Below are 20,698 nucleotides of genomic sequence, written 5' to 3' on the forward strand. Positions count from 1 at the left end.
TAAATCTATGTCAAAAAAAAGACAGATACTTTTTACTACTTCTTTACTATTTTACTAGTAGCTGATAGTTTCTGGTAAATCTAAGTCGCCAGCGATTTGTGCCGTCCCTTATTCCCACAGTCTGGAGTCCTTCCTTAAATATATTTAATTATCACTCAGTGATCTTAAGGAAATAGGAAGTAAAAAATTATTCATGGGATCAAGGCACAAACAGTGAGGTAATAAACATGGTGGGAGAAGGAATCTCAACTATTCTATTTGTGCCCCCACGCTCCATTATACAGTGCCTTGCAAAAGTATTCAGCCCCCTTGAACTTTTCAACCTTTTGCCACATTTCAGGCTTCAAACATAACGATATGAAATTGTAATTTTTTGTGAAGAATCAACAACAAGTGGGACACAATCGTGAAGTGGAACGAAATTTATTGGATATTTTAAACTTTTTTTAGAAATAAAAAACTGAAAAGTGGGGCGTGCAATATTATTCAGCCCCCTTGCGTTAATACTTTGTAGCGCCACCTTTTGCTGTGATTACAGCTGCAAGTCGCTTGGGGTATGTCTCTATCAGTTTTGCACATCGAGAGACAGAAATTTTTGCCCATTCTTCCTTGCAAAACAGCTCGAGCTCAGTGAGGTTGGATGGAGAGCGTTTGTGAACAGCAGTTTTCAGCGCTTTCCACAGATTCTCGATGGGATTCAGGTCTGGACTTTGACTTGGCCATTCTAACACCTGGATACGTTTATTTGTGAACCATTCCATTGTAGATTTTGCTTTATGTTTTGGATCATTGTCTTGTTGGAAGATAAATCTCCGTCCCAGTCTCAGGTCTTTTGCAGACTGCAACAGGTTTTCTTCCAGAATGGTCCTGTATTTGGCTCCATCCATCTTCCCATCAATTTTAACCATCTTCCCTGTCCCTGCTGAAGAAAAGCAGGCCCAAACCATGATGCTGCCACCACCATGTTTGACAGTGGGGATGGTGTGTTCAGGGTGATGAGCTGTGTTGCTTTTACGCCAAACATAACGTTTTGCATTGTGGCCAAAAAGTTCGATTTTGGTTTCATCTGACCAGAGCACCTTCTTCCACATGTTTGGTGTGTCTCCCAGGTGACTTTTTATAGATATCTTTGAGAAATGGCTTTCTTCTTGCCACTCTTCCATAAAGGCCAGATTTGTGCAGTGTACGACTGATTGTGTCCTATGGACAGAGTCTCCCACCTCAGCTGTAGATCTCTGCAGTTCATTCAGAGTGATCATGGGCCTCTTGGCTGCATCCCTGATCAGTCTTCTCCTTGTTTGAGCTGAAAGTTTAGAGGGACGGCCGGGTCTTGGTAGATTTGCAGTGGTCTGATACTCCTTCCATTTCAATATGATCGCTTGCACAGTGCTCCTTGAGATGTTTAAAGCTTGGGAAATCTTTTTGTATCCAAATCCGGCTTTAAACTTCTCCACAACAGTATCTCGGACCTGCCTGGTGTGTTCCTTGGTCTTCATGATGCTCTCTGCGCTTTAAACAGAACTCTGAGACTGTCACAGAGCAGGTGCATTTATACGGAGACTTGATTACACACAGGTGGATTCTATTTATCACCATCAGTCATTTAGGTCAACATTGGATCATTCAGAGATCCTCACTGAACTTCTGGAGTGAGTTTGCTGCACTGAAAGTAAAGGGGCTGAATAATATTGCACGCCCCACTTTTTAGTTTTTTATTTCTAAAAAAAGTTCAAAATATCCAATACATTTCGTTTTACTTCACGATTGTGTCCCACTTGTTGTTGATTCTTCACAAAAAATTACAATTTCATATCGTTATGTTTGAAGCCTGAAATGTGGCAAAAGGTTGAAAAGTTCAAGGGGGCTGAATACTTTTGCAAGGCACTGTAAATATCACACCATAATTGCTTTTCTTCTGTTTTCCTTCCAAATCTAAACAAGACCATCAGCTCTTTCCACAGTTTAATGACTTTTACTCACTCACAGCCAAGTTAATACAAATTCCAGACTTGGCCATGGAGAGGACAAAGAGCAGAGAGGCCTTGCATGCCTGCAAAGTGAGCTCACTGCAAAATAAATTCGATTATGTCTTTGCACAAGCGTTACAGGAGGACTTTCACAGGACATGCTCCCTGTATTGAGTAGTTCAGTTATTTCCTCTTATTAAATTATTTAATTCATCTTTAAAAGAAGGAACCAGTAATTAATCTATTAGAAATAAATGGAGACACAAATATTCAAAATATATTAAAAGGCACCCAGGTGGTGCAGCGGGATATTCCACTATCACACCAGCGCTGAATTCTGAACACCCCGGTTTGAATCTTTGCTCTGCTACCGGTCGGCTGGGCACCATCTAGTGGGCACAATTGGCAGTGCCTGCCACAGATGAAATTGGCAATCGAGTCTGCTGGGAAGGGTCTTTAAAACAATGTGCAAGGACCCTGGTTAGCAGACCGAGGCACCTCTGCAGAAGTGGAGGAGCCTTATGTGCAAATTCACCAAAGCATGGGCGAAAAAGAAGGGGTTGAGGGACTGCACATGCATCGGACTGCACACCCTCCTCGAACTTAATCAGGATCCCCAGCAGTGGAAGACTAATTGGCTATGCTAAATCGGGAGAAAAAGAGAGAAAATGCATACATAAATCAATAAATCTTTCTATTTTGTTGGGGGCAGGGGTCCCTCTGTTTGAAATGTCCCAATTTGGAGTTGCACAACATCCTCCGACATGTAAGTTTATTTTTTTATTTATTTTAACGTCAAGTTTTACACTTTGGTTACATTCATGACAGGACAGGCAATTACTGGTTACACAAGATCCATCAGTTCACAAGTTTAATGACAAACACAGTCATGGACAATTTAGTATCTCCAGTTCACCTCACTTGCATGTATTTGGACTGTGGGAGGAAACTGGAGCTCCCGGTGGAAAACCCTTGCAGACACAGGGAAAACATGCAAACTCTACACAGAAAGGACCAGGACCGCTCCACCTGGTGATCAAACCCAGGACCTTCTTGCTATGAGGCAACAGTGCTACCCACTGAGCCAGTGCGCTGCCCTCGGACATGTAAAAACACCAGCAAGCAGGCATTGCTGTTGCATTGGCAAGGAGGTGATGCAACATGACCAATTATATATGAGCACCCGGACAGACCGATGGCACAGCCAAGATTTAAACCTGAGATATATTACAAATTTAAAATGTTTGTTTAATAAGAGCTTTTTTCCTGCACCCATTTGATAAAGACACTTGTGTAACATCTTGGATATAGCTGATCCATATACTGCAAACCAGTTGAGTAACTCCACACCAAACATGTCAAACCTTGTCTTTTTGGACCAGGCTGAAACAGGAAAGGGTTTCCACATTGTGTTTGTATGTGCTCAGGTGGTGCAGACTTCTATTGTGCTAGCCCACCTCTACTGACATCTAAAGCTCTAGAGTTTGAATCCCAGACTTTACACTGCTTTACACCTAGTCAGATGCCCAAACTAGACTATGGCTAGTTGGTGAAACTTTAATTTCTGTCCAATTGCAGTATCTGCTGTTGGATCATGCTGACTGCACTACTGGTGGTGATTTCATTAAATTGCCCAATTGGAAGTTCATAGAGTGGCTTTATGTGCAAACTTTTGTTCTCTTTTAGGCTTCACCACTGACAGGTGAAAAGAAGCGGCTGGGGAGAAGGCCTGTTATGTCAGAGTGTCAGGCATGATAGTCTTAGCCATCTTCAATTAAAATGGAAACAATTAGAATAGGTAAAATATAGGGATTTTTTTTTTTAGATGTGTTTGTGCAAATGATTAGCACATCAAAAGTCATGTGCTATTAGGTGTGGCTGAAATGTCTGAACTTATTTATTAGAAGCACACCTCCAGGGGTCTAGTGGAGTCTATGCCTTGACGGGTCAGGGCTGTTTTGGCAGCAAAAGGGGGATCAACGCAATATTAGGAAGGTGGTTATAATGTTATGCCTGATCAGTGTACAGTACAGCTGAAGTCAAAAGTTCGCATACTTTTGGCCATACAGTGTTGGAAAACCTTTGACTTCTGGCACCAAGATGTTAGCAGCAGATCCTTTAACTCCTGTAAGTCGCGAGGTGGGGCCTCCATGCTTCTTCAGCAATTTAAGCTACAGTAGCTCGTCTGTTGGATCGGACCACACAGGTTAGCCTTTACTTCCCACGTGCATCAATGAGCCTTGGCTGCCCATGACCCTGTCGCCAGGTTACCACTGTTCCTTCTTTGGACCACTTTTGATAGATACTGACCACTGCAGACCGGGAACACCCCACAGGAGCTGCAGTTTTGGAGATGCTCAGACCCAGTCGTCTAGCCATTACAATTTGGCCCTTGTCAAACTTGCTCAAATCCTTACGCTCGCCCATTTTTCCTGCTATTAACACACCAACTTTGAGGATGAAATGTTTACTTGCTGCCTAATATATCCCACCCACTAACAGGTGCCGTGATGAAGAGATAATCAGTGTTATTCACTTCACCTCATAATGTTATGCCTCGTCACTGTATGTAGACACACAAAAAAGTGGGAAACCCAAACCTTCAGCAATTGCATCAATGTCATGCAGCAGAAAAACAGAAATGGGTTCAAATGCATTTCAAATTAATGTTCCTCAGACTGGTGGACATGTTCAAAGGTTTCAGATCTATAGGTAATGGATAATGGGCATCGCAAACTTAGAACAGTTAAACACTGACCCCTCCTGGTTAAAGCATATGGAGACACTGGAACTCTCAAGTCAAGAACCCTTTGACACATAACATTATTGTTTTTTCTTCTCTACTCTTGTGCTGTCTCTCTCTTTAATTGTCAGTTTGAAGGTTGTCAGAAGGCGTTTTCACGTCTGGAAAACCTCAAGATCCACCTACGGAGTCACACTGGAGAGAAACCCTACATATGTCAGCACCCGGGCTGTCAAAAAGCTTTCAGCAATTCCAGCGACCGGGCCAAGCACCAGCGAACGCACCTCGACACGGTGAGTCTGCACTCCGAACGAAGACCCGAGCTTGCTGTGAGAACACTCATCGACAAAGGCAGTTAAGATATTACCTGTATGTTTCTGTCTGTACAGAAACCCTACGCTTGTCAGATCCAAGGGTGCCAGAAGCGCTACACGGATCCTAGCTCGTTACGGAAGCACGTCAAATCACATTCCAGTAAAGAACAGCAGGCCAGGAAGAAGGTGAGCTGGAACCTGAGTTTCATATCAGTCCTGCAGTCAGTAAGATCTTACATATCACTCAGATATTAATAGGGACCAGTCTCATTCACATTCAGCTTGTCCCCTTAAGTCAATTTACGAATAAAAGGAAAGAAAACTAAACCAGTTGTTTCTACACTCACGGTCCATTTTATCAGCTCCACTTACCATATAGAAGCACTTTGTAGTTCTACAATTACTGACTGTAGTCCATTTGTTTCTCTGCATGCTTTGTTAGCCCCCTTTCATTCTGTTCTTCAGTGGTCAGGATCCCCACAGGACCACCACAGAGCAGGTATTATTTGGGTGGTGGATAATTTTCAGCACTGCAGTGACACTGACATGGTGGTGGTGTGTTAGTGTGTGTTGTGCTGGTATGAGTGGATCAGACACAGCAATGCTGCTGGAGTTTTTAAACACCTCACTGTCCCTGCTGGACTGAGAATAGTCCACCAACCAAAAATATCCAGCCAACAGCGCCCCATGGGCAGCGTCCTGTGACCACTATGAAGGTCTAGAAGATGACCAACTCAAACAGCAGCAATAGATGAGCGATCATCTCTGACTTTACATCTACAAAGTGGACCAACTAGGTAAGAGTGTATAATAGAGACAGTGAGTGGACACGGTATTTAAAAACTCCAGCAGCGCTGCTGTGTCTGATCCACTCATACCAGCACAACACACACTAACACACCACCACCATGTCAGTGTCACTGCAGTGCTGAGAATGATCCACCAGCTAAATAATACCTGCTCTGTTGTGGTTCTGTGGGGGTCCTGACCATTAAAGAACAGCATGAAAGGGAGCTAACAAACACATAGAGAAACAGATGGACTACAGTCAGTAATTGTAGAACTACAAAGTGCTTCTATATGGTAAGTGGAGCTGATAAAATGGACAGTGAGTGTAGAAACAAGGAGGTGGTTTTAATGTTATGGCTGATCAGTGTATGATGAACAGTAAAATGAACACATAAATATGTTACAGTGTATCACAAAAGTGAGTACACCCCTCACATTTCTGCAAATATTTCATTATATCTTTTCATGGGACAACACTATAGAAATAAAACTTGGATATAACTTAGAGTAGTCAGTGTACAACTTGTATAGCAGTGTAGATTTACTGTCTTCTGAAAATAACTCAACACACAGCCATTAATGTCTAAATAGCTGGCAACATAAGTGAGTACACCCCACAGTGAACATGTCCAAATTGTGCCCAAATGTGTCGTTGTCCCTCCCTGGTGTCATGTGTCAAGGTCCCAGGTGTAAATGGGGAGCAGGGCTGTTAAATTTGGTGTTTTGGGTACAATTCTCTCATACTGGCCACTGGATATTCAACATGGCACCTCATGGCAAAGAACTCTCTGAGGATGTGAGAAATAGAATTGTTGCTCTCCACAAAGATGGCCTGGGCTATAAGAAGATTGCTAACACCCTGAAACTGAGCTACAGCATGGTGGCCAAGGTCATACAGCGGTTTTCCAGGACAGGTTCCACTCGGAACAGGCTTCGCCAGGGTCGACCAAAGAAGTTGAGTCCACGTGTTCGGCGTCATATCCAGAGGTTGGCTTTAAAAAATAGACACATGAGTGCTGCCAGCATTGCTGCAGAGGTTGAAGACGTGGGAGGTCAGCCTGTCAGTGCTCAGACCATACGCCGCACACTGCATCAACTCAGTCTGCATGGTCGTCATCCCAGAAGGAAGCTGACGCACAAGAAAGCCCGCAAACAGTTTGCTGAAGACAAGCAGTCCAAGAACATGGATTACTGGAATGCCCTGTGGTCTGACGAGACCAAGATAAACTTGTTTGGCTCAGATGGTGTCCAGCATGTGTGGCGGCGCCCTGGTGAGAAGTACCAAGACAACTGTATCTTGCCTACAGTCAAGCATGGTGGTGGTAGCATCATGGTCTTGGGCTGCATGAGTGTTGCTGGCACTGGGGAGCTGCAGTTCATTGAGGGAAACATGAATTCCAACATGTACTGTGACATTCTGAAACAGAGCATGATCCCCTCCCTTCGAAAACTGGCAGTTTTCCAACAGGATAACGACCCCAAACACAACCTCCAAGATGACAACTGCCTTGCTGAGGAAGCTGAAGGTAAAGGTGATGGACTAAACCCAATTGAGCACCTGTGGCGCATCCTCAAGTGGAAGGTGGAGGAGTTCAAGGTGTCTAACATCCACCAGCTCCGTGATGTCATCATGGAGGAGTGGAAGAGGATTCCAGTAGCAACCTGTGCAGCTCTGGTGAATTCCATGCCCAGGAGGGTTAAGGCAGTGCTGGATAATAATGGTGGTCACACAAAATATTGACACTTTGGGCACAATTTGGACATGTTCACTGTGGGGTGTACTCACTTATGTTGCCAGCTATTTAGACATTAATGGCTGTGTGTTGAGTTATTTTCAGAAGACAGTAAATCTACACTGCTATACAAGTTGTACACTGACTACTCTAAGTTATATCTAAAATTTATTTCTATAGTGTTGTCCCATGAAAAGATATAATAAAATATTTGCAGAAATGTGAGGGGTGTACTCACTTTTGTGATACACTGTATGTAAAACCACTAAATTTTACTGCATACTCCATTAGTTTGTCTTTAGACCTAGATGTATTACTTACTGTCACTTACTCACTACCATCCGGCTGGGCTGGGCGGCTATATGAACAATGTTTGGCTGTTGTTCATACAGGGGAGGGAAATGCCTTATAGGGAACTCCTCATAACTGATGCAATTATAACCTCTGCTGGCTGATTGATGGCATCTGCACAGAGTAGACTACTATCATAATAATGCGTTGATCAGGGTGAGGCTCTCCGGGCACAAAGCTGATCCGCATATGAACTTGCGTCATGCAGGTGAAATGATGCAGTCGGCTGCTGCACAGGTGTCGGAGGGGGCATGTGTCAGTTCGCTGTCCTCAGACGGGCGGGGGTCAGCACCAGTAGAGAGGAAGCATAATGCAATTGGGTAAAAAAAATTGGATGCTGATTTTTAAAAATCTGTTAAATGGAGGTCCCTCTGTAATTAAATAAACACAATTTAACAGGCACATAAAAACTTGTACACAAATGCCCCTTGAGGAAGCTTTACGTTGCACCTTGTAAACAACAGTGGGACCAGATTGCCACCAATTTCATTAATTAAGTAGGTTTCATTTGGGGTTTGTTTTGATGCATCGTTTATGTAAAATCAAGGACAAAATGTGGGTCGCTTTAAAAAAGTTTGAAACACCCTGAGCTAGAAGTGAAAAGCAGTCTGAGGAACTATACAGCCAAAAGTATGTGGACACCAGACCATGAGCATGGTTGACATTCTATTTCAAAAGTATTGGCGTATCAGTGCATCTGAACAGATTAGTGGATCTCAAGCTCGTCCATCTGAACGCATCCTAAAGCACTTGTTCGAATTTCCTTTAATTTATCAGCAGTGCCTATAAGCAATATGTTTTCCACTCTGTGTACATAATTTCTGGATCGCCATCATACACTCATGATGCAGAACACTAGTTTGCAAGGGCAAAGCTATAACCCGTGCAGCAGCCGAGCTCATTATCAGAGAAAGCAAAAACAAATCGTGTCACCATAGATACAGCTGCTTAGGGTTGCTGCTTTCGGCTTGAGAAGAAAAACAAGAGAGAAAATGTTTTTCTCAAGCATATGTTTTTTTAAGATAATGTCAGTGACATGCTTGAAATAGCTCGCCTAATTTACAACATGATTACTAACACCTCACTGTTTAATGTCATTTACAGTATATTTAATTATAATGATGAAATATGGTTTCATTTCTGGTATTTAGCAGACGCTTTTATTTAAAATGAATACAGTAGTGACCATGTACCAGAGATGGGGACGTAAGTCGCACACACAGTGACTTCAGACTCGACTCGGACTCATTTCAAATGACTCAATACAACTCTTGTTGACTCTTGACTCGCATAAAATGACTTGTGTCCAACAAAAAAAAAAATATATATATATATATATACAGTATATTAGTGTTGGACACAATAATATATATTTTGTTGGACACAAGTCATTTTATGCGAGTCACGAGTCGAGTCCGAGTCATTTGAAATGAGTCCGAGTCGAGTCTGAAGTCGCTGTGTGTGCGACTTACGTCCCCATCTCTGGTACATGGTCACTACTATATTCATTTTAAATATATATATATGATCCAACATCATTCTGATCGTGTCATTTTCTGCTCTCTAATAATGCTCCGGCCATTTTAAACCGCAACGCACGCAATGGGTAAATGTTCCAGCCAGCTTCTGGTATAGTGATGAAGCGTCGCTACCTACTTAAAATGGTGGAATACCCTACATAGTGCACTTCACAGTAACAGATAATGTGAATGGAACCCTCCTACAGAATTGGCGCTAATGATTGTAAGAACCGTTTTGTGAACCAATCAGACCTTCTGATTGTAATTTTTAGTAAGAAATGCTGTTATTTGCATGTATTTAGTTTGCAGCGTCACACAGATGATGTGTTAATGAAATGCTTGATTGGCTTTCTAACGAGTTCGTGTTTTACTTCACAACCGGGAAAAGTTTGGAGGTTTTTAATTATAAGCACATTTACAAAATAACGGATTATATTTCTAATGGGACACACGGTTATAAATTTAATAGCATATAGAAGAACATAAGCTAAGGTAAGCAGTATTATGGATTTTTTTGCTGTGTTTAGCCGCTGTGCCGTAATTTGCAGTTAAATCAAATGTTAGTTTAAGCTTTTAACTGGTACCTAGTAAGTAAAGGCACTAAGTAAAACTGCAGAATACAGTCACTAATCTGTTGTTTTTTTAATCTGAATTTACAGATTATTTGTTTATTTCTACACTACATTTCCAATATATGTTTTGTGTGTATTATATTGACTCGTGACTTGACTCGGACTCTAGCCTAAAGACTCGTGACTTGACTCAGACTCTAGCCTAAAGACTCGTGACTCGACTCGGACTCGTATTTTGTGACTTGTGAACATCTCTGCCATGTACAGTCAAAGCATTTGAAGGTTAAGGGCTTTAATCTGGAGGTGGTAGGTGGTAGCTTGAACCAGGGACCTTCTGATTACTAGTCCAGTAATTTAAATGCTAAGATACCAGTGCACTAAAGTTCTATACATGTAAAATGATTAGGTATACAAAGTGATACATCACCTCTTCTGTTACACTTTTTTAAAGGCAGACCAGTCAAACACGTACACTCTGTGTCTATGAAGCCATACTTAAGCAGGAAATGTAGTAAAAGTACTTTTTTCACATTTTGTGCTCCTTACACCCAGTTATTTCCATGTCTCATTGAATGATGCTCAGAATAGTACATGTAATAAAATGTAATAAATATATTTAAGCAAGGCCATAATGACCATATACATTGGGAGACAATATACACATATGCTCATACCAGGTGGTGCAGCCGGATATTCACACCAGCGCTGAGATTCTGAACACCCCTGAACACCTCGGTTTGATTCTTAACACCTCTGAACACCTCGGTTCGAATCTCGGCTGTGCACCATCTAGCGGGCACCAAAGTCTGCTAGGTGGGAAAAGGCCGGACTAAGTGGGTGGGGTCTTTAAACGCTGTCTAAGGACCCTGGTTAGCAGACCGAGGTGTCTGTGCAGAAGTGGATAAGCCTCGTGCAAATCCACCGAAGCACAAAAAAGAAGGGGTCGAGGGCTGTGTGCGCATTGGAAGGGGTGTGATGCAGGCAAATATACCTTCCTCAAATGCAGTCGGGACCCCCAGCAGCGAAAGACTAATTGGCTACGCTAAATCTGGAAAAAAAAGGAGAGAGGGCATAATACAATAAAAGAACGGTAGTAATGTTTTACAATGGCAGGACCCCCCTCCTTACCCTGTGTTTGATTCATGGCTACAGCCTTGTATATAAGTCCAACTTACACTATATTGCCAAAAGTATTCACTCACCCATCCAAATCATTGAATTCAGGTGTTCCAATCACTTCCATGGCCACAGGTGTATAAAACCAAGCATGCAGACTGCTTCTACAAACATTAGTGAAAGAATGGGTCGCTCTCAGGAGCTCAGTGAATTCCAGCGTGGTACCGTGATAGGATGCCACCTGTGCAACAAGTCCAGTCGTGAAATTTCCTCACTACTAAATATTCCACAGTCAACTGTCAGTGCTATTATAACAAAGCGGAAGCGATTGGGAACTCAGCCATGAAGTGGTAGGCCACATAAAATGACAGAGTGGGGTCAGCGGATGCTGAGGCGCATAGTGAGCAGAGGTCACCAACTTTCTGCAGAGTCAATCGCTACAGACCTCCAAACTTCATGTGGCCTTCAGATTAGCTCAAGAACAGTGCGTAGAGAGCTTCATGGAATGGGTTTCCATGGCCGAGCAGCTGCATCCAAGCCTTACATCACCAAGCGCAATGCAAAGCGTCAGATGCGGTGGTGTAAAGCACACCACCACTGGACTCTAGTGTAGTGGAGATGTGTTCTCTGGAGCGATGAATCACGCTTCTCCGTCTGGCAATCCGATGGGCAAGTCTGGGTTTAGCGGTTGCAAGGAGAACGGTACCTGTCTGACTGCATTGTGCCAAGTGTAAAGTTTGGTGGAGGGGGGATTATGGTGTGGGGTTGTTTTTCCGGAGTTGGGCTCGGCCCCTTAGTTCCAGTTAAAGGAACTCTTAATGCTTCAGCATACCAAGAGATTTTGGACAATTTCATTCTCCCAACTTTGTGGGAACAGTTTAAGGATAGCCCCTTCCTGTTCCAACATGACTGCGCACCAGTGCACAAAGCAAGGTCCATAAAGACATGGATGAGCGAGTTTGGTGTGGAAGAACTTGACTGGTTCTGACCTCAACCCGATAGAACACCTGTGAGCCAGGCCTTCTCATCCAACATCAGTGTCTGACCTCACAAATGCGCTTCTGGAAGAATGGTCAAAAATTCCCATAAACACACTCCTAAACCTTCTGGAAAGCCTTCCCAGAAGAGTTCAAGCTGTTATAGCTGCAAAGGGTGGGCCAACATCATATTGAACCCTATGGTTTAGAAATGGGACATCACTCAATTTCATATGCATGTGAAGGCAGACGAGCGAATACGTTTGGCAATATAGTGTATATTAAGTGCAGAATTAAGGGTGTCAATAATTTTGAAGCCAACTAAATCCATATTAAACTTGAATTTGACACTACAACCCATACCTTCCATTATCCATAAAGAAATCCTTGCCTCCAGCCACTGTTTGTATGAAGTTTTGCAAGTTGTGCATAGGTCACATTTGTGCATTTGAAATTGCCATCATGCGGCTATCAAACACATACCTATATTTTTACACCATTAAATCTAATGTATGCAATTCTTCCTCCGTTTATGGCCATTTATAAATACAGAAGTGTCGGGTTAAATGGTGCCCTCCACATGGAATTTACCCTGCAATTCCATTCAAACTCATTATGCAACACATAATTACATGCCACATCTGTCCAGGTAATGCTATGCTTTTTCCTGTAAAATAGCTGAGATCCAGCACTGAGCTCTACCAAGACAGACTTTCTGAGTGTTTAACCATCCAGCCTCTGCAGCACAGCCAGTCGACTCTGGACCTGATCGAGAGCAAGTTGGGCCATTCGCCTATTCTGCCCGCAGACGTGTATACAGGTATAATGCAAACTTGCAATTAAATGAGACCTTTCAAATATAAAATATAGACTACATACTGTGAGTGTTTAATGCCTGTTTTGCAGGTGTTTTCTCCATTGACCATTCCACTCAGGTCACTACTGGTCAGGTTCATCACTCTGATGGCGACTCTCATCTTCCACTGCCCACACTACCTCCAACTAACAGCAGGTATCATTTTAATTGAAATCTTTCAATTACAGGAATACACCAGCATTTCTAACCTAGTCTCTCAAATCAAATCAAAGTTTATTTGTCACATACATGGGCATACACAGTACAACTGCCAGTAAAATGCTTTTGTAATTGCTTGGCCACATTAGTAATTATACAAATTAATTAACAAAAACAAAAACAAAAAATAATAATTATATATATATATATATATATATATATATTATTTTTTATTTTTTTATTTTTTTTCCCCTCCCGATTTTAGCGCGTCCAGTTTTTACCGAATTGCATTACGCTTCCTCTCTACTGGTGCTGACCTCTGCCCCGATTAAGGAAAGCGAACTGACACACGCCTCCTCTGACACGTGAGCAGTAGCCGACTGCATCTTTTCACCTGCACGAGGCGAGTTCATATGCGATCAGCCCTGTGCACAGAGAGACACACACAACTGATCAGCATTATTCCTCTACTCTGTGCAGACACCATTAATCAGCCAGCAGAGGTCGTAATTGCATCAGTAATGAGGTCCCTATCTGGCTCCCTACTTGGATAAACAACAGCCAAACGTTGTTCATACAGCCGTCCAACCCAGCCGGATGGCAGAGATGAGATTTGATACGATGTATTCGAGATCCCAGCTCTGGTGTGCTAGCGTATTTTACAGCTGCGCCACCTCAGCGGCAAAAAATATTTATTTTAAAGTATAAAAAATAGCAATGTTTTTAAAACGTTGAAAATTTGAAAACAAAAAAAATAGTAACTTAAATTAAATTATAATAAAAAAAAATATTATTAAAAAAATAGAAGTGAAAAAAATCTGAAAATAATAAACAAGAGTTAAGAAACTAAATTCTGATCATAATATTGTGCAATATAATGCTGTGAATGTTGTGATTAATGTGTATACATTTATAAACATATACACGTATATATAAAACTGTATACATGCATATATACACTGATCAGCCATAACAAACCACTTCCTTGTTTCTACACTCACTGTCCATTTTATCAGCTCTGCTTACCATATAGAAGCACTTTGTAGTTCTACAATTACTGACTGTAGTCCATCTGTTTCTCTACATACTTTTTTTAGCCTGCTTCCACCCTGTTCTTCAATGGTCAGGACCCCCACAGGACCACCACAGAGCAGGTATTATTTAGGTGGTGGATGATTCTCAGCACTGCAGTGACACTGACATGGTGGTGGTGTGTTAGTTTGTTAGTGTGTGTTGTGCTGGCATGAGTGGATCAGACACAGCAGCGCTGATGGAACTTTTAAACACCATGTCCACTCACTGTTCACTCTATTAGACACTCCTACCTAGTTGGCCCCCCTTTAGATGTAAGATCAGAGACGATCGCTCATCTATTGCTGCTGTTTGAGTTGGTCATCTTCTAGACCTTCATCAGGGGTCACAGGACGCTGCCCACGGGGCGCTGTTGGCTGGATATATTTTTGGTTGGTGGACTATTCTCAGTCCAGCAGTGACAGTGAAGTGTTTCAAAACTCCAGCAGCACTGCTGTGTTTGATCCACTCATAGCAGCACAACTCACACTAACACACCACCACCATGTCAGTGTCACTGCAGTGTTGAGAATGATCCACCACCCAAATAATACCTACTCTGTAGTGGTCCTGTGGGGGTCCTGACAAAAGGGGGCTAACAAAGCATGCAGTTAAACAGATGGACTACAGTCAGTAATTCTAGAACTACAATATATATATATACTGTATATTGGTATATTTTTATTCATTAATAACCGACAAGCTTAGAGCGTCTCATTACAATATGGAACATATCACTGAGTTTCATTTCAACTCTCTTTGCTTAAATCATGTTTTAACAAGAAAGGACCATCCCCAAACTGCTGCCAAAATTGCTAGCTAGATGGCCTAGATTGCATTTTAATGCAATTAAGTAACAAATTGCACAGAAATGTTACAGGGCCGTTAACAGCGCCTGCATTTCTATTTGTGGTACTCATAAAATAAAGAAGGATGACTGTGTCTTGTAATAATCTCTTAATATGTAATAAATATACACTTGTTTAACCCGGTATGAAATGTTGCATTGCTGGTGCCATGTTCTGGTGAATAAAACAACATCTGAATGAAGAAAATGCTACAGAACCATATACACTGCCTGGCCAAAAAAAGGTCACACACTCCAATATTTCATTGGACCGCCTTTAGCTTTGATTACGGCACGCATTGGCTGTGGCATCGTTTTCACAAGCTTCTGCAATCACAACATTTATCTCTGTCCAGAGTTGCATTCATTTTTCCCCAAGATCTTGTATTGATGATGGGAGATTTGGACCACTGTGCAAAGTCTTCTCCAGCACATCCCAAAGATTCTCAATGGGGTTCAGGTCTGGACTCTGTGGTGGCCAATCCATGTGTGAAAATGATGTCACATGCTCCCTGAACCACTCTTTCACAATTTGAGCCCGATGAATCCTGGCATTGTCATCTTGGAATATGCCCGTGCCATCAGGGAAGAAAAAATCAATTGATGGAATAACATGGTCGTTCATTATATTCAGGTAGTCAGCTGACCTCATTCTTTGGGCACATAACGTTGCTGAACCTAGACCTGACCAACTGCAGCAACCCCAGATCATAGCACTGCCCCCACAGGCTTGTACGGTAGGCACTAGGCATGATGGGTGCACTTCAGCCGCCTCTCTTCTTACCCTGATGTGCCCATCACTCTTGGACAGGGTAAATCTGGACTCATCAGACCACATGACTTTCCCTAGCAAATTGAAGCCGTTTTTGCCGGTTAGCCTCACTGACAAGTGGTTTTCTTAAGGCTACACAGCTGTTTAGTCCCAATCCCTTGAGTTCCCTTCGCATTGTGCGTGTGGAAATGCTCTTACTTTCACTATTAAACATCTCCCTGAGTTCTACTGGAGTTTTTCTACCATTTGATTTCACCAAACATTTAAGTGATCGCCGATCACGATCATTCAAGATTTTTTTCGACCATATTCCTTCCTCGTAGATGATGTTTCCTGACTTTTTAATAATACGTTGGACAGTTCTCCTTAGATGTTTTCTCTGCTTGATGCATGCCAATAATTTGACCCTTCTGAAACAGATTACCATCTTTTCCACGACCACAGGATGTGTCTTTCGACATGGTTGTTTAACAAATGAGAAGCTACTCACTGCATCAGTTAGGGTTAAATAACTTGTTGCCAGCTGAAACATAATCACCCACGCAGTAATTATCCAATGGGAGGCTCTTACCTATTTGCTTAGTTAAATCCAGGTGGTGACCTTTGTTTTGGCCAGGCAGTGTATTAAACATGGTTTGGTTAAATATTAAACCTCTTAAACATCTCTGTCTTTGCAACTAGTTTGATGATTATTAATAGTTAATAGTTAATAGTTTTTGGACTGTGGGAGGAAACCCACACAGACACGGGGAGAACATGCAAACTCCACACAGAAAGGACCCGGACCGCCCCACCCAGGACCTTCTTGTTGTGAGGCGACCGGGCTACCCACTGAGCCACCGTGCTGCCCCGCTCTCAGATGAATGATAAGAAAGGTACAGGAAAGGTCAGTAGATACTTAAAAAAAAGTCACAGGATAACCTGAAGGCAGCAGGAACAACAAAATACAAAGTGAACAATAAGCAATGAACCCCCACATGCTAAACTTCTCTGCCAAAAAGAAGCTCAAAGTGGCACACCTGAAATTTGCCTAAAAGCATTTGCAGGGTCAAAATACTTTCCTCTATTTCATTGAATAAATATATTTTTAAATACAATATTTGTTGTTTATATATCAGTGCAAGGAGAAACGACACTGGATGTGAAATAAATAAAATGAAATACAAACAAAAGTGGTAGAATATGAGTTTCCTTCCACTATATTAAATATGAAACTAGTAACAACAAAGAATGAGCTGTGACTAATAAAGCCTTCGCCTGCAGAGGCGGAATATGTAATAAAATGTAGCTTAGAATTAACGCTCGAGCAAGGCCACAGAAATTGACTGTCAGTGTCAAATGAAACAATGTGGAATGGATTTGCAGTCTGCACAAAAATTCATTCCTTTCTTTGCTCTCTTGTCTCCAACAGGCGAAGGAGAACATTTTCTTTTAGGGTGACCATTATAGCAAATGAACAATAATGAAGGTTTTAAATGGAGTACCTTGAAAACCGTGGTAGTCCTGTTTCTCCCTGAGGTTCCTGCTGGGCCTGAGACTGTTCACTAGTTTTAAAGGGGAAAAAAAGAAAAAATTAGGGAGGGAAAAGAAGCTGGTTGTGCTAACTTTTATCTAAAAGCAGAGAAAATGATGGCTGGCAAAATTGGTCCAGTTGGTCCAGTGCCACTTGGAAAAAGAAGAAACAAATAAAATAAAACTGAAAAAAACTAATGTGATGCTCATTTACACATTTGTGAACATTTGGCTTCGTGGCCACCGTGGATCTAGTGCATGATGTGTATATACAGTGGGGGAAATAAGTATTTGATTCCCTGCTGATTTTGTAAGTTTACCCCCTTACATAGACTTGAACAGTCTATAATTTTTATGGAAGGTTTATTTTAACAGAGAGAAACAGAATATCAACAAAAAATCCAGAAAAAAAACATTAAATAAAAGTTATAAATTAATTTGTATTTAATTAAGGGAAATAAGTATTTGATCCCCTACCAACCAGCAAGAATTCTGACCCCCACAGACCGGTTATGTGCCCATGAGGCACACAAATTAGTCCTGTCCCTGTATAAAAGACTCCTGTCACAGAATCAGTTTCTTCCATTCAAATCACTCGACCACCATGGGCAAGACCAAAGAGCTATCAAAGGACGTCAGGGATAAGATTGTAGACCTGCACAAGGCTGGAATGGGCTACAAGACCATCAGCAAGAAGCTTGGTGAGAAAGAGACCACTGTTGGTGCGATAATTCGAAAATGGAAGAAATACAAGATCACAGTCAATCACCCTCGCTCTGGAGCTCCATGCAAGATCTCACCTGGTGGGGTAAGAATGATTCTGAGAAAGGTGAGGTCAGTCCAGAATTACACGGGAGGAGCTTGTTAATGATCTCAAGGGAGCTGGGAGCACAGTCACCAAGAAAACCATTAGTAACACACTTCGCCGTAATGGATTGAGATCCTGCAGTGCCCGCAAAGTCCCTTTGCTCAAGAAGGCTCATGTACAGGCCCGTCTGAAGTTTGCCAATGAACACCTGAATGATTCAGAGAAAGCTTGGGAGAATGTGATATGGTCAGATGAGACAAAAATTGAGCTCTTTGGCATCAACTCCACTCGCCGTGTTTGGAGGCAAAGAAATGCCCGGTGGGGATGGTGTTCTTCGGGGTCATATCCAGCATTTCTCTGCTCCCAGCTCCCTTGAGATCATTGACAAGCTCCTCCCATGTAATTCTGGGCTGACCTCACCTTTCTCAGAATCATTCTTACCCCACCAGGTGAGATCTTGCATGGAGCTCCAGAGTGAGGGTGATTGACTGTGATCTTGTATTTCTTCCATTTTCGAATTATCGCACCAACAGTGGTCTCTTTCTCACCAAGCTTCTTGCTGATGGTCTTGTAGCCCATTCCAGCCTTGTGCAGGTCTACAATCTTATCCCTGACGTCCTTTGATAGCTCTTTGGTCTTGCCCATGGTGGTCGAGTGATTTGAATGGAAGAAACTGATTCTGTGACAGGAGTCTTTTATACAGGGACAGGACTAATTTGTGTGCCTCATGGGCACATAACCGGTCTGTGGGGGTCAGAATTCTTGCTGGTTGGTAGGGGATCAAATACTTATTTCCCTTAATTAAATACAAATTAATTTATAACTTTTATTTAATGTTTTTTTTCTGGATTTTTTGTTGATATTCTGTTTCTCTCTGTTAAAATAAACTTTCCATAAAAACTATAGACTGTTCAAGTCTTTGTAAAGGGATCAGCAGGGGATCAAATACTTATTTCCCCCACTGTATATACAGTGTATCACAAAAGTGAGTACACCCCTCACATTTCTGCAGATATTGAAGTATATCTTTTCATGGGACAACACTGACAAAATGACACTTTGACACAATGAAAAGTAGTCTGTGTGCAGCTTATATAACAGTGTAAATTTATTCTTCCCTCAAAATAACTCAATATACAGCCATTAATGTCTAAACCACCGGCAACAAAAGTGAGTACACCCCTAAGAGACTACACCCCTAAATGTCCAAATTGAGCACTGCTTGTCATTTTCCCTCCAAAATGTCATGTGATTTGTTAGTCTTACTAGGTCTCAGGTGTGCATAGGGAGCAGGTGTGTTTAATTTAGTAGTACAGCTCTCACACTCTCTCATACTGGTCACTGAAAGTTCCAACATGGCACCTCATGGCAAAGAACTCTCTGAGGATCTTAAAAGACGAATTGTTGTGCTACATGAAGATGGCCAAGGCTACAAGAAGATTGCCAACACCCTGAAACTGAGCTGCAGCACAGTGGCCAAGATCATCCAGCGTTTTAAAAGAGCAGGGTCCACTCAGAACAGACTCGCGTTGGTCGTCCAAAGAAGCTGAGTGCACGTGCTCAGCGTCACATCCAACTGCTGTCTTTGAAAGATAGGCGCAGGAGTGCTGTCAGCATTGCTGCAGAGATTGAAAAGGTGGGGGGTCAGCCTGTCAGTGCTCAGACCATACGCCGCACACTACATCAAATTGGTCTGCATGGTTGTCACCCCAGAAGGAAGCCTCTTCTGAAGTCTCTACACAAGAAAGCCCGCAAACAGTTTGCTGAAGACATGTCAACAAAGGACATGGATTACTGGAACCATGTCCTATGGTCTGATGAGACCAAGATTCATTTGTTTGGTTCAGATGGTCTCAAGCATGTGTGGCGGCAATCAGGTGAGGAGTACAAAGATAAGTGTGTCATGCCTACAGTCAAGCATGGTGGTGGGAATGCCATGGTCTGGGGCTGCATGAGTGCAGCAGGTGTTGGGGAGTTACATTTCATTGAGGGACACATAAACTCCAATATGTACTGTGAAATACTGAAGCAGAGCATGATCCCCTCCCTCCGGAAACTGGGTCGCAGGGCAGTGTTCCAGCATGATAATGACCCCAAACACACCTCTAAGACAACCACTGCTTTATTGAAGAGGCTGAGGGTAAAGGTGATGGACTGGCCAAGCATGTCTCCAGACCTAAACCCAATAGAACATCTTTGGGGCATCCTCAAGCGGAAGGTGGAGGAGCGCAAAGTCTCGAATATCCGCCAGCTCCGTGATGTCGTCATGGAGGAGTGGAAAAGCATTCCAGTGGCAACCTGTGAAGCTCTGGTAAAGTCCATGCCCAGGAGAGTTAAGGCAGTTCTGGGAAATAATGGTGGCCACACAAAATATTGACACTTCAGGAACTTTCACTAAGGGGTGTACTCACTTTTGTTGCCGGTGGTTTAGACATTAATGGCTGTATATTGAGTTATTTTGAGGGAAGAATAAATTTACACTGTTATATAAGCTGCACACAGACTACTTTTCATTGTGTCAAAGTATCATTTTGTCAGTGTTGTCCCATGAAAAGATATACTTAAATATCTGCAGAAATGTGAGGGGTGTA

General features: G+C 42.3%; 1 protein-coding gene across 1 annotated transcript in view; it reads left to right on the top strand.

Moving 5' to 3' along the window:
• glis3 (GLIS family zinc finger 3) overlaps positions 1-20,698 on the top strand; it is a 53,844-nt gene that overhangs the window by 23,728 nt on the left and 9,418 nt on the right. Inside the window, exons 4-7 of the mRNA XM_063014355.1 lie at positions 4,842-5,003; positions 5,100-5,210; positions 12,761-12,902; positions 12,989-13,094. Coding sequence (XP_062870425.1) covers positions 4,842-5,003; positions 5,100-5,210; positions 12,761-12,902; positions 12,989-13,094 — 521 coding nt within the window. The remainder of the gene's footprint in view (positions 1-4,841; positions 5,004-5,099; positions 5,211-12,760; positions 12,903-12,988; positions 13,095-20,698) is intronic.

Source organism: Trichomycterus rosablanca, chromosome 18, assembly GCF_030014385.1.
Source record: "Trichomycterus rosablanca isolate fTriRos1 chromosome 18, fTriRos1.hap1, whole genome shotgun sequence".
In the NCBI taxonomy this organism is placed as follows: domain Eukaryota; kingdom Metazoa; phylum Chordata; class Actinopteri; order Siluriformes; family Trichomycteridae; genus Trichomycterus; species Trichomycterus rosablanca.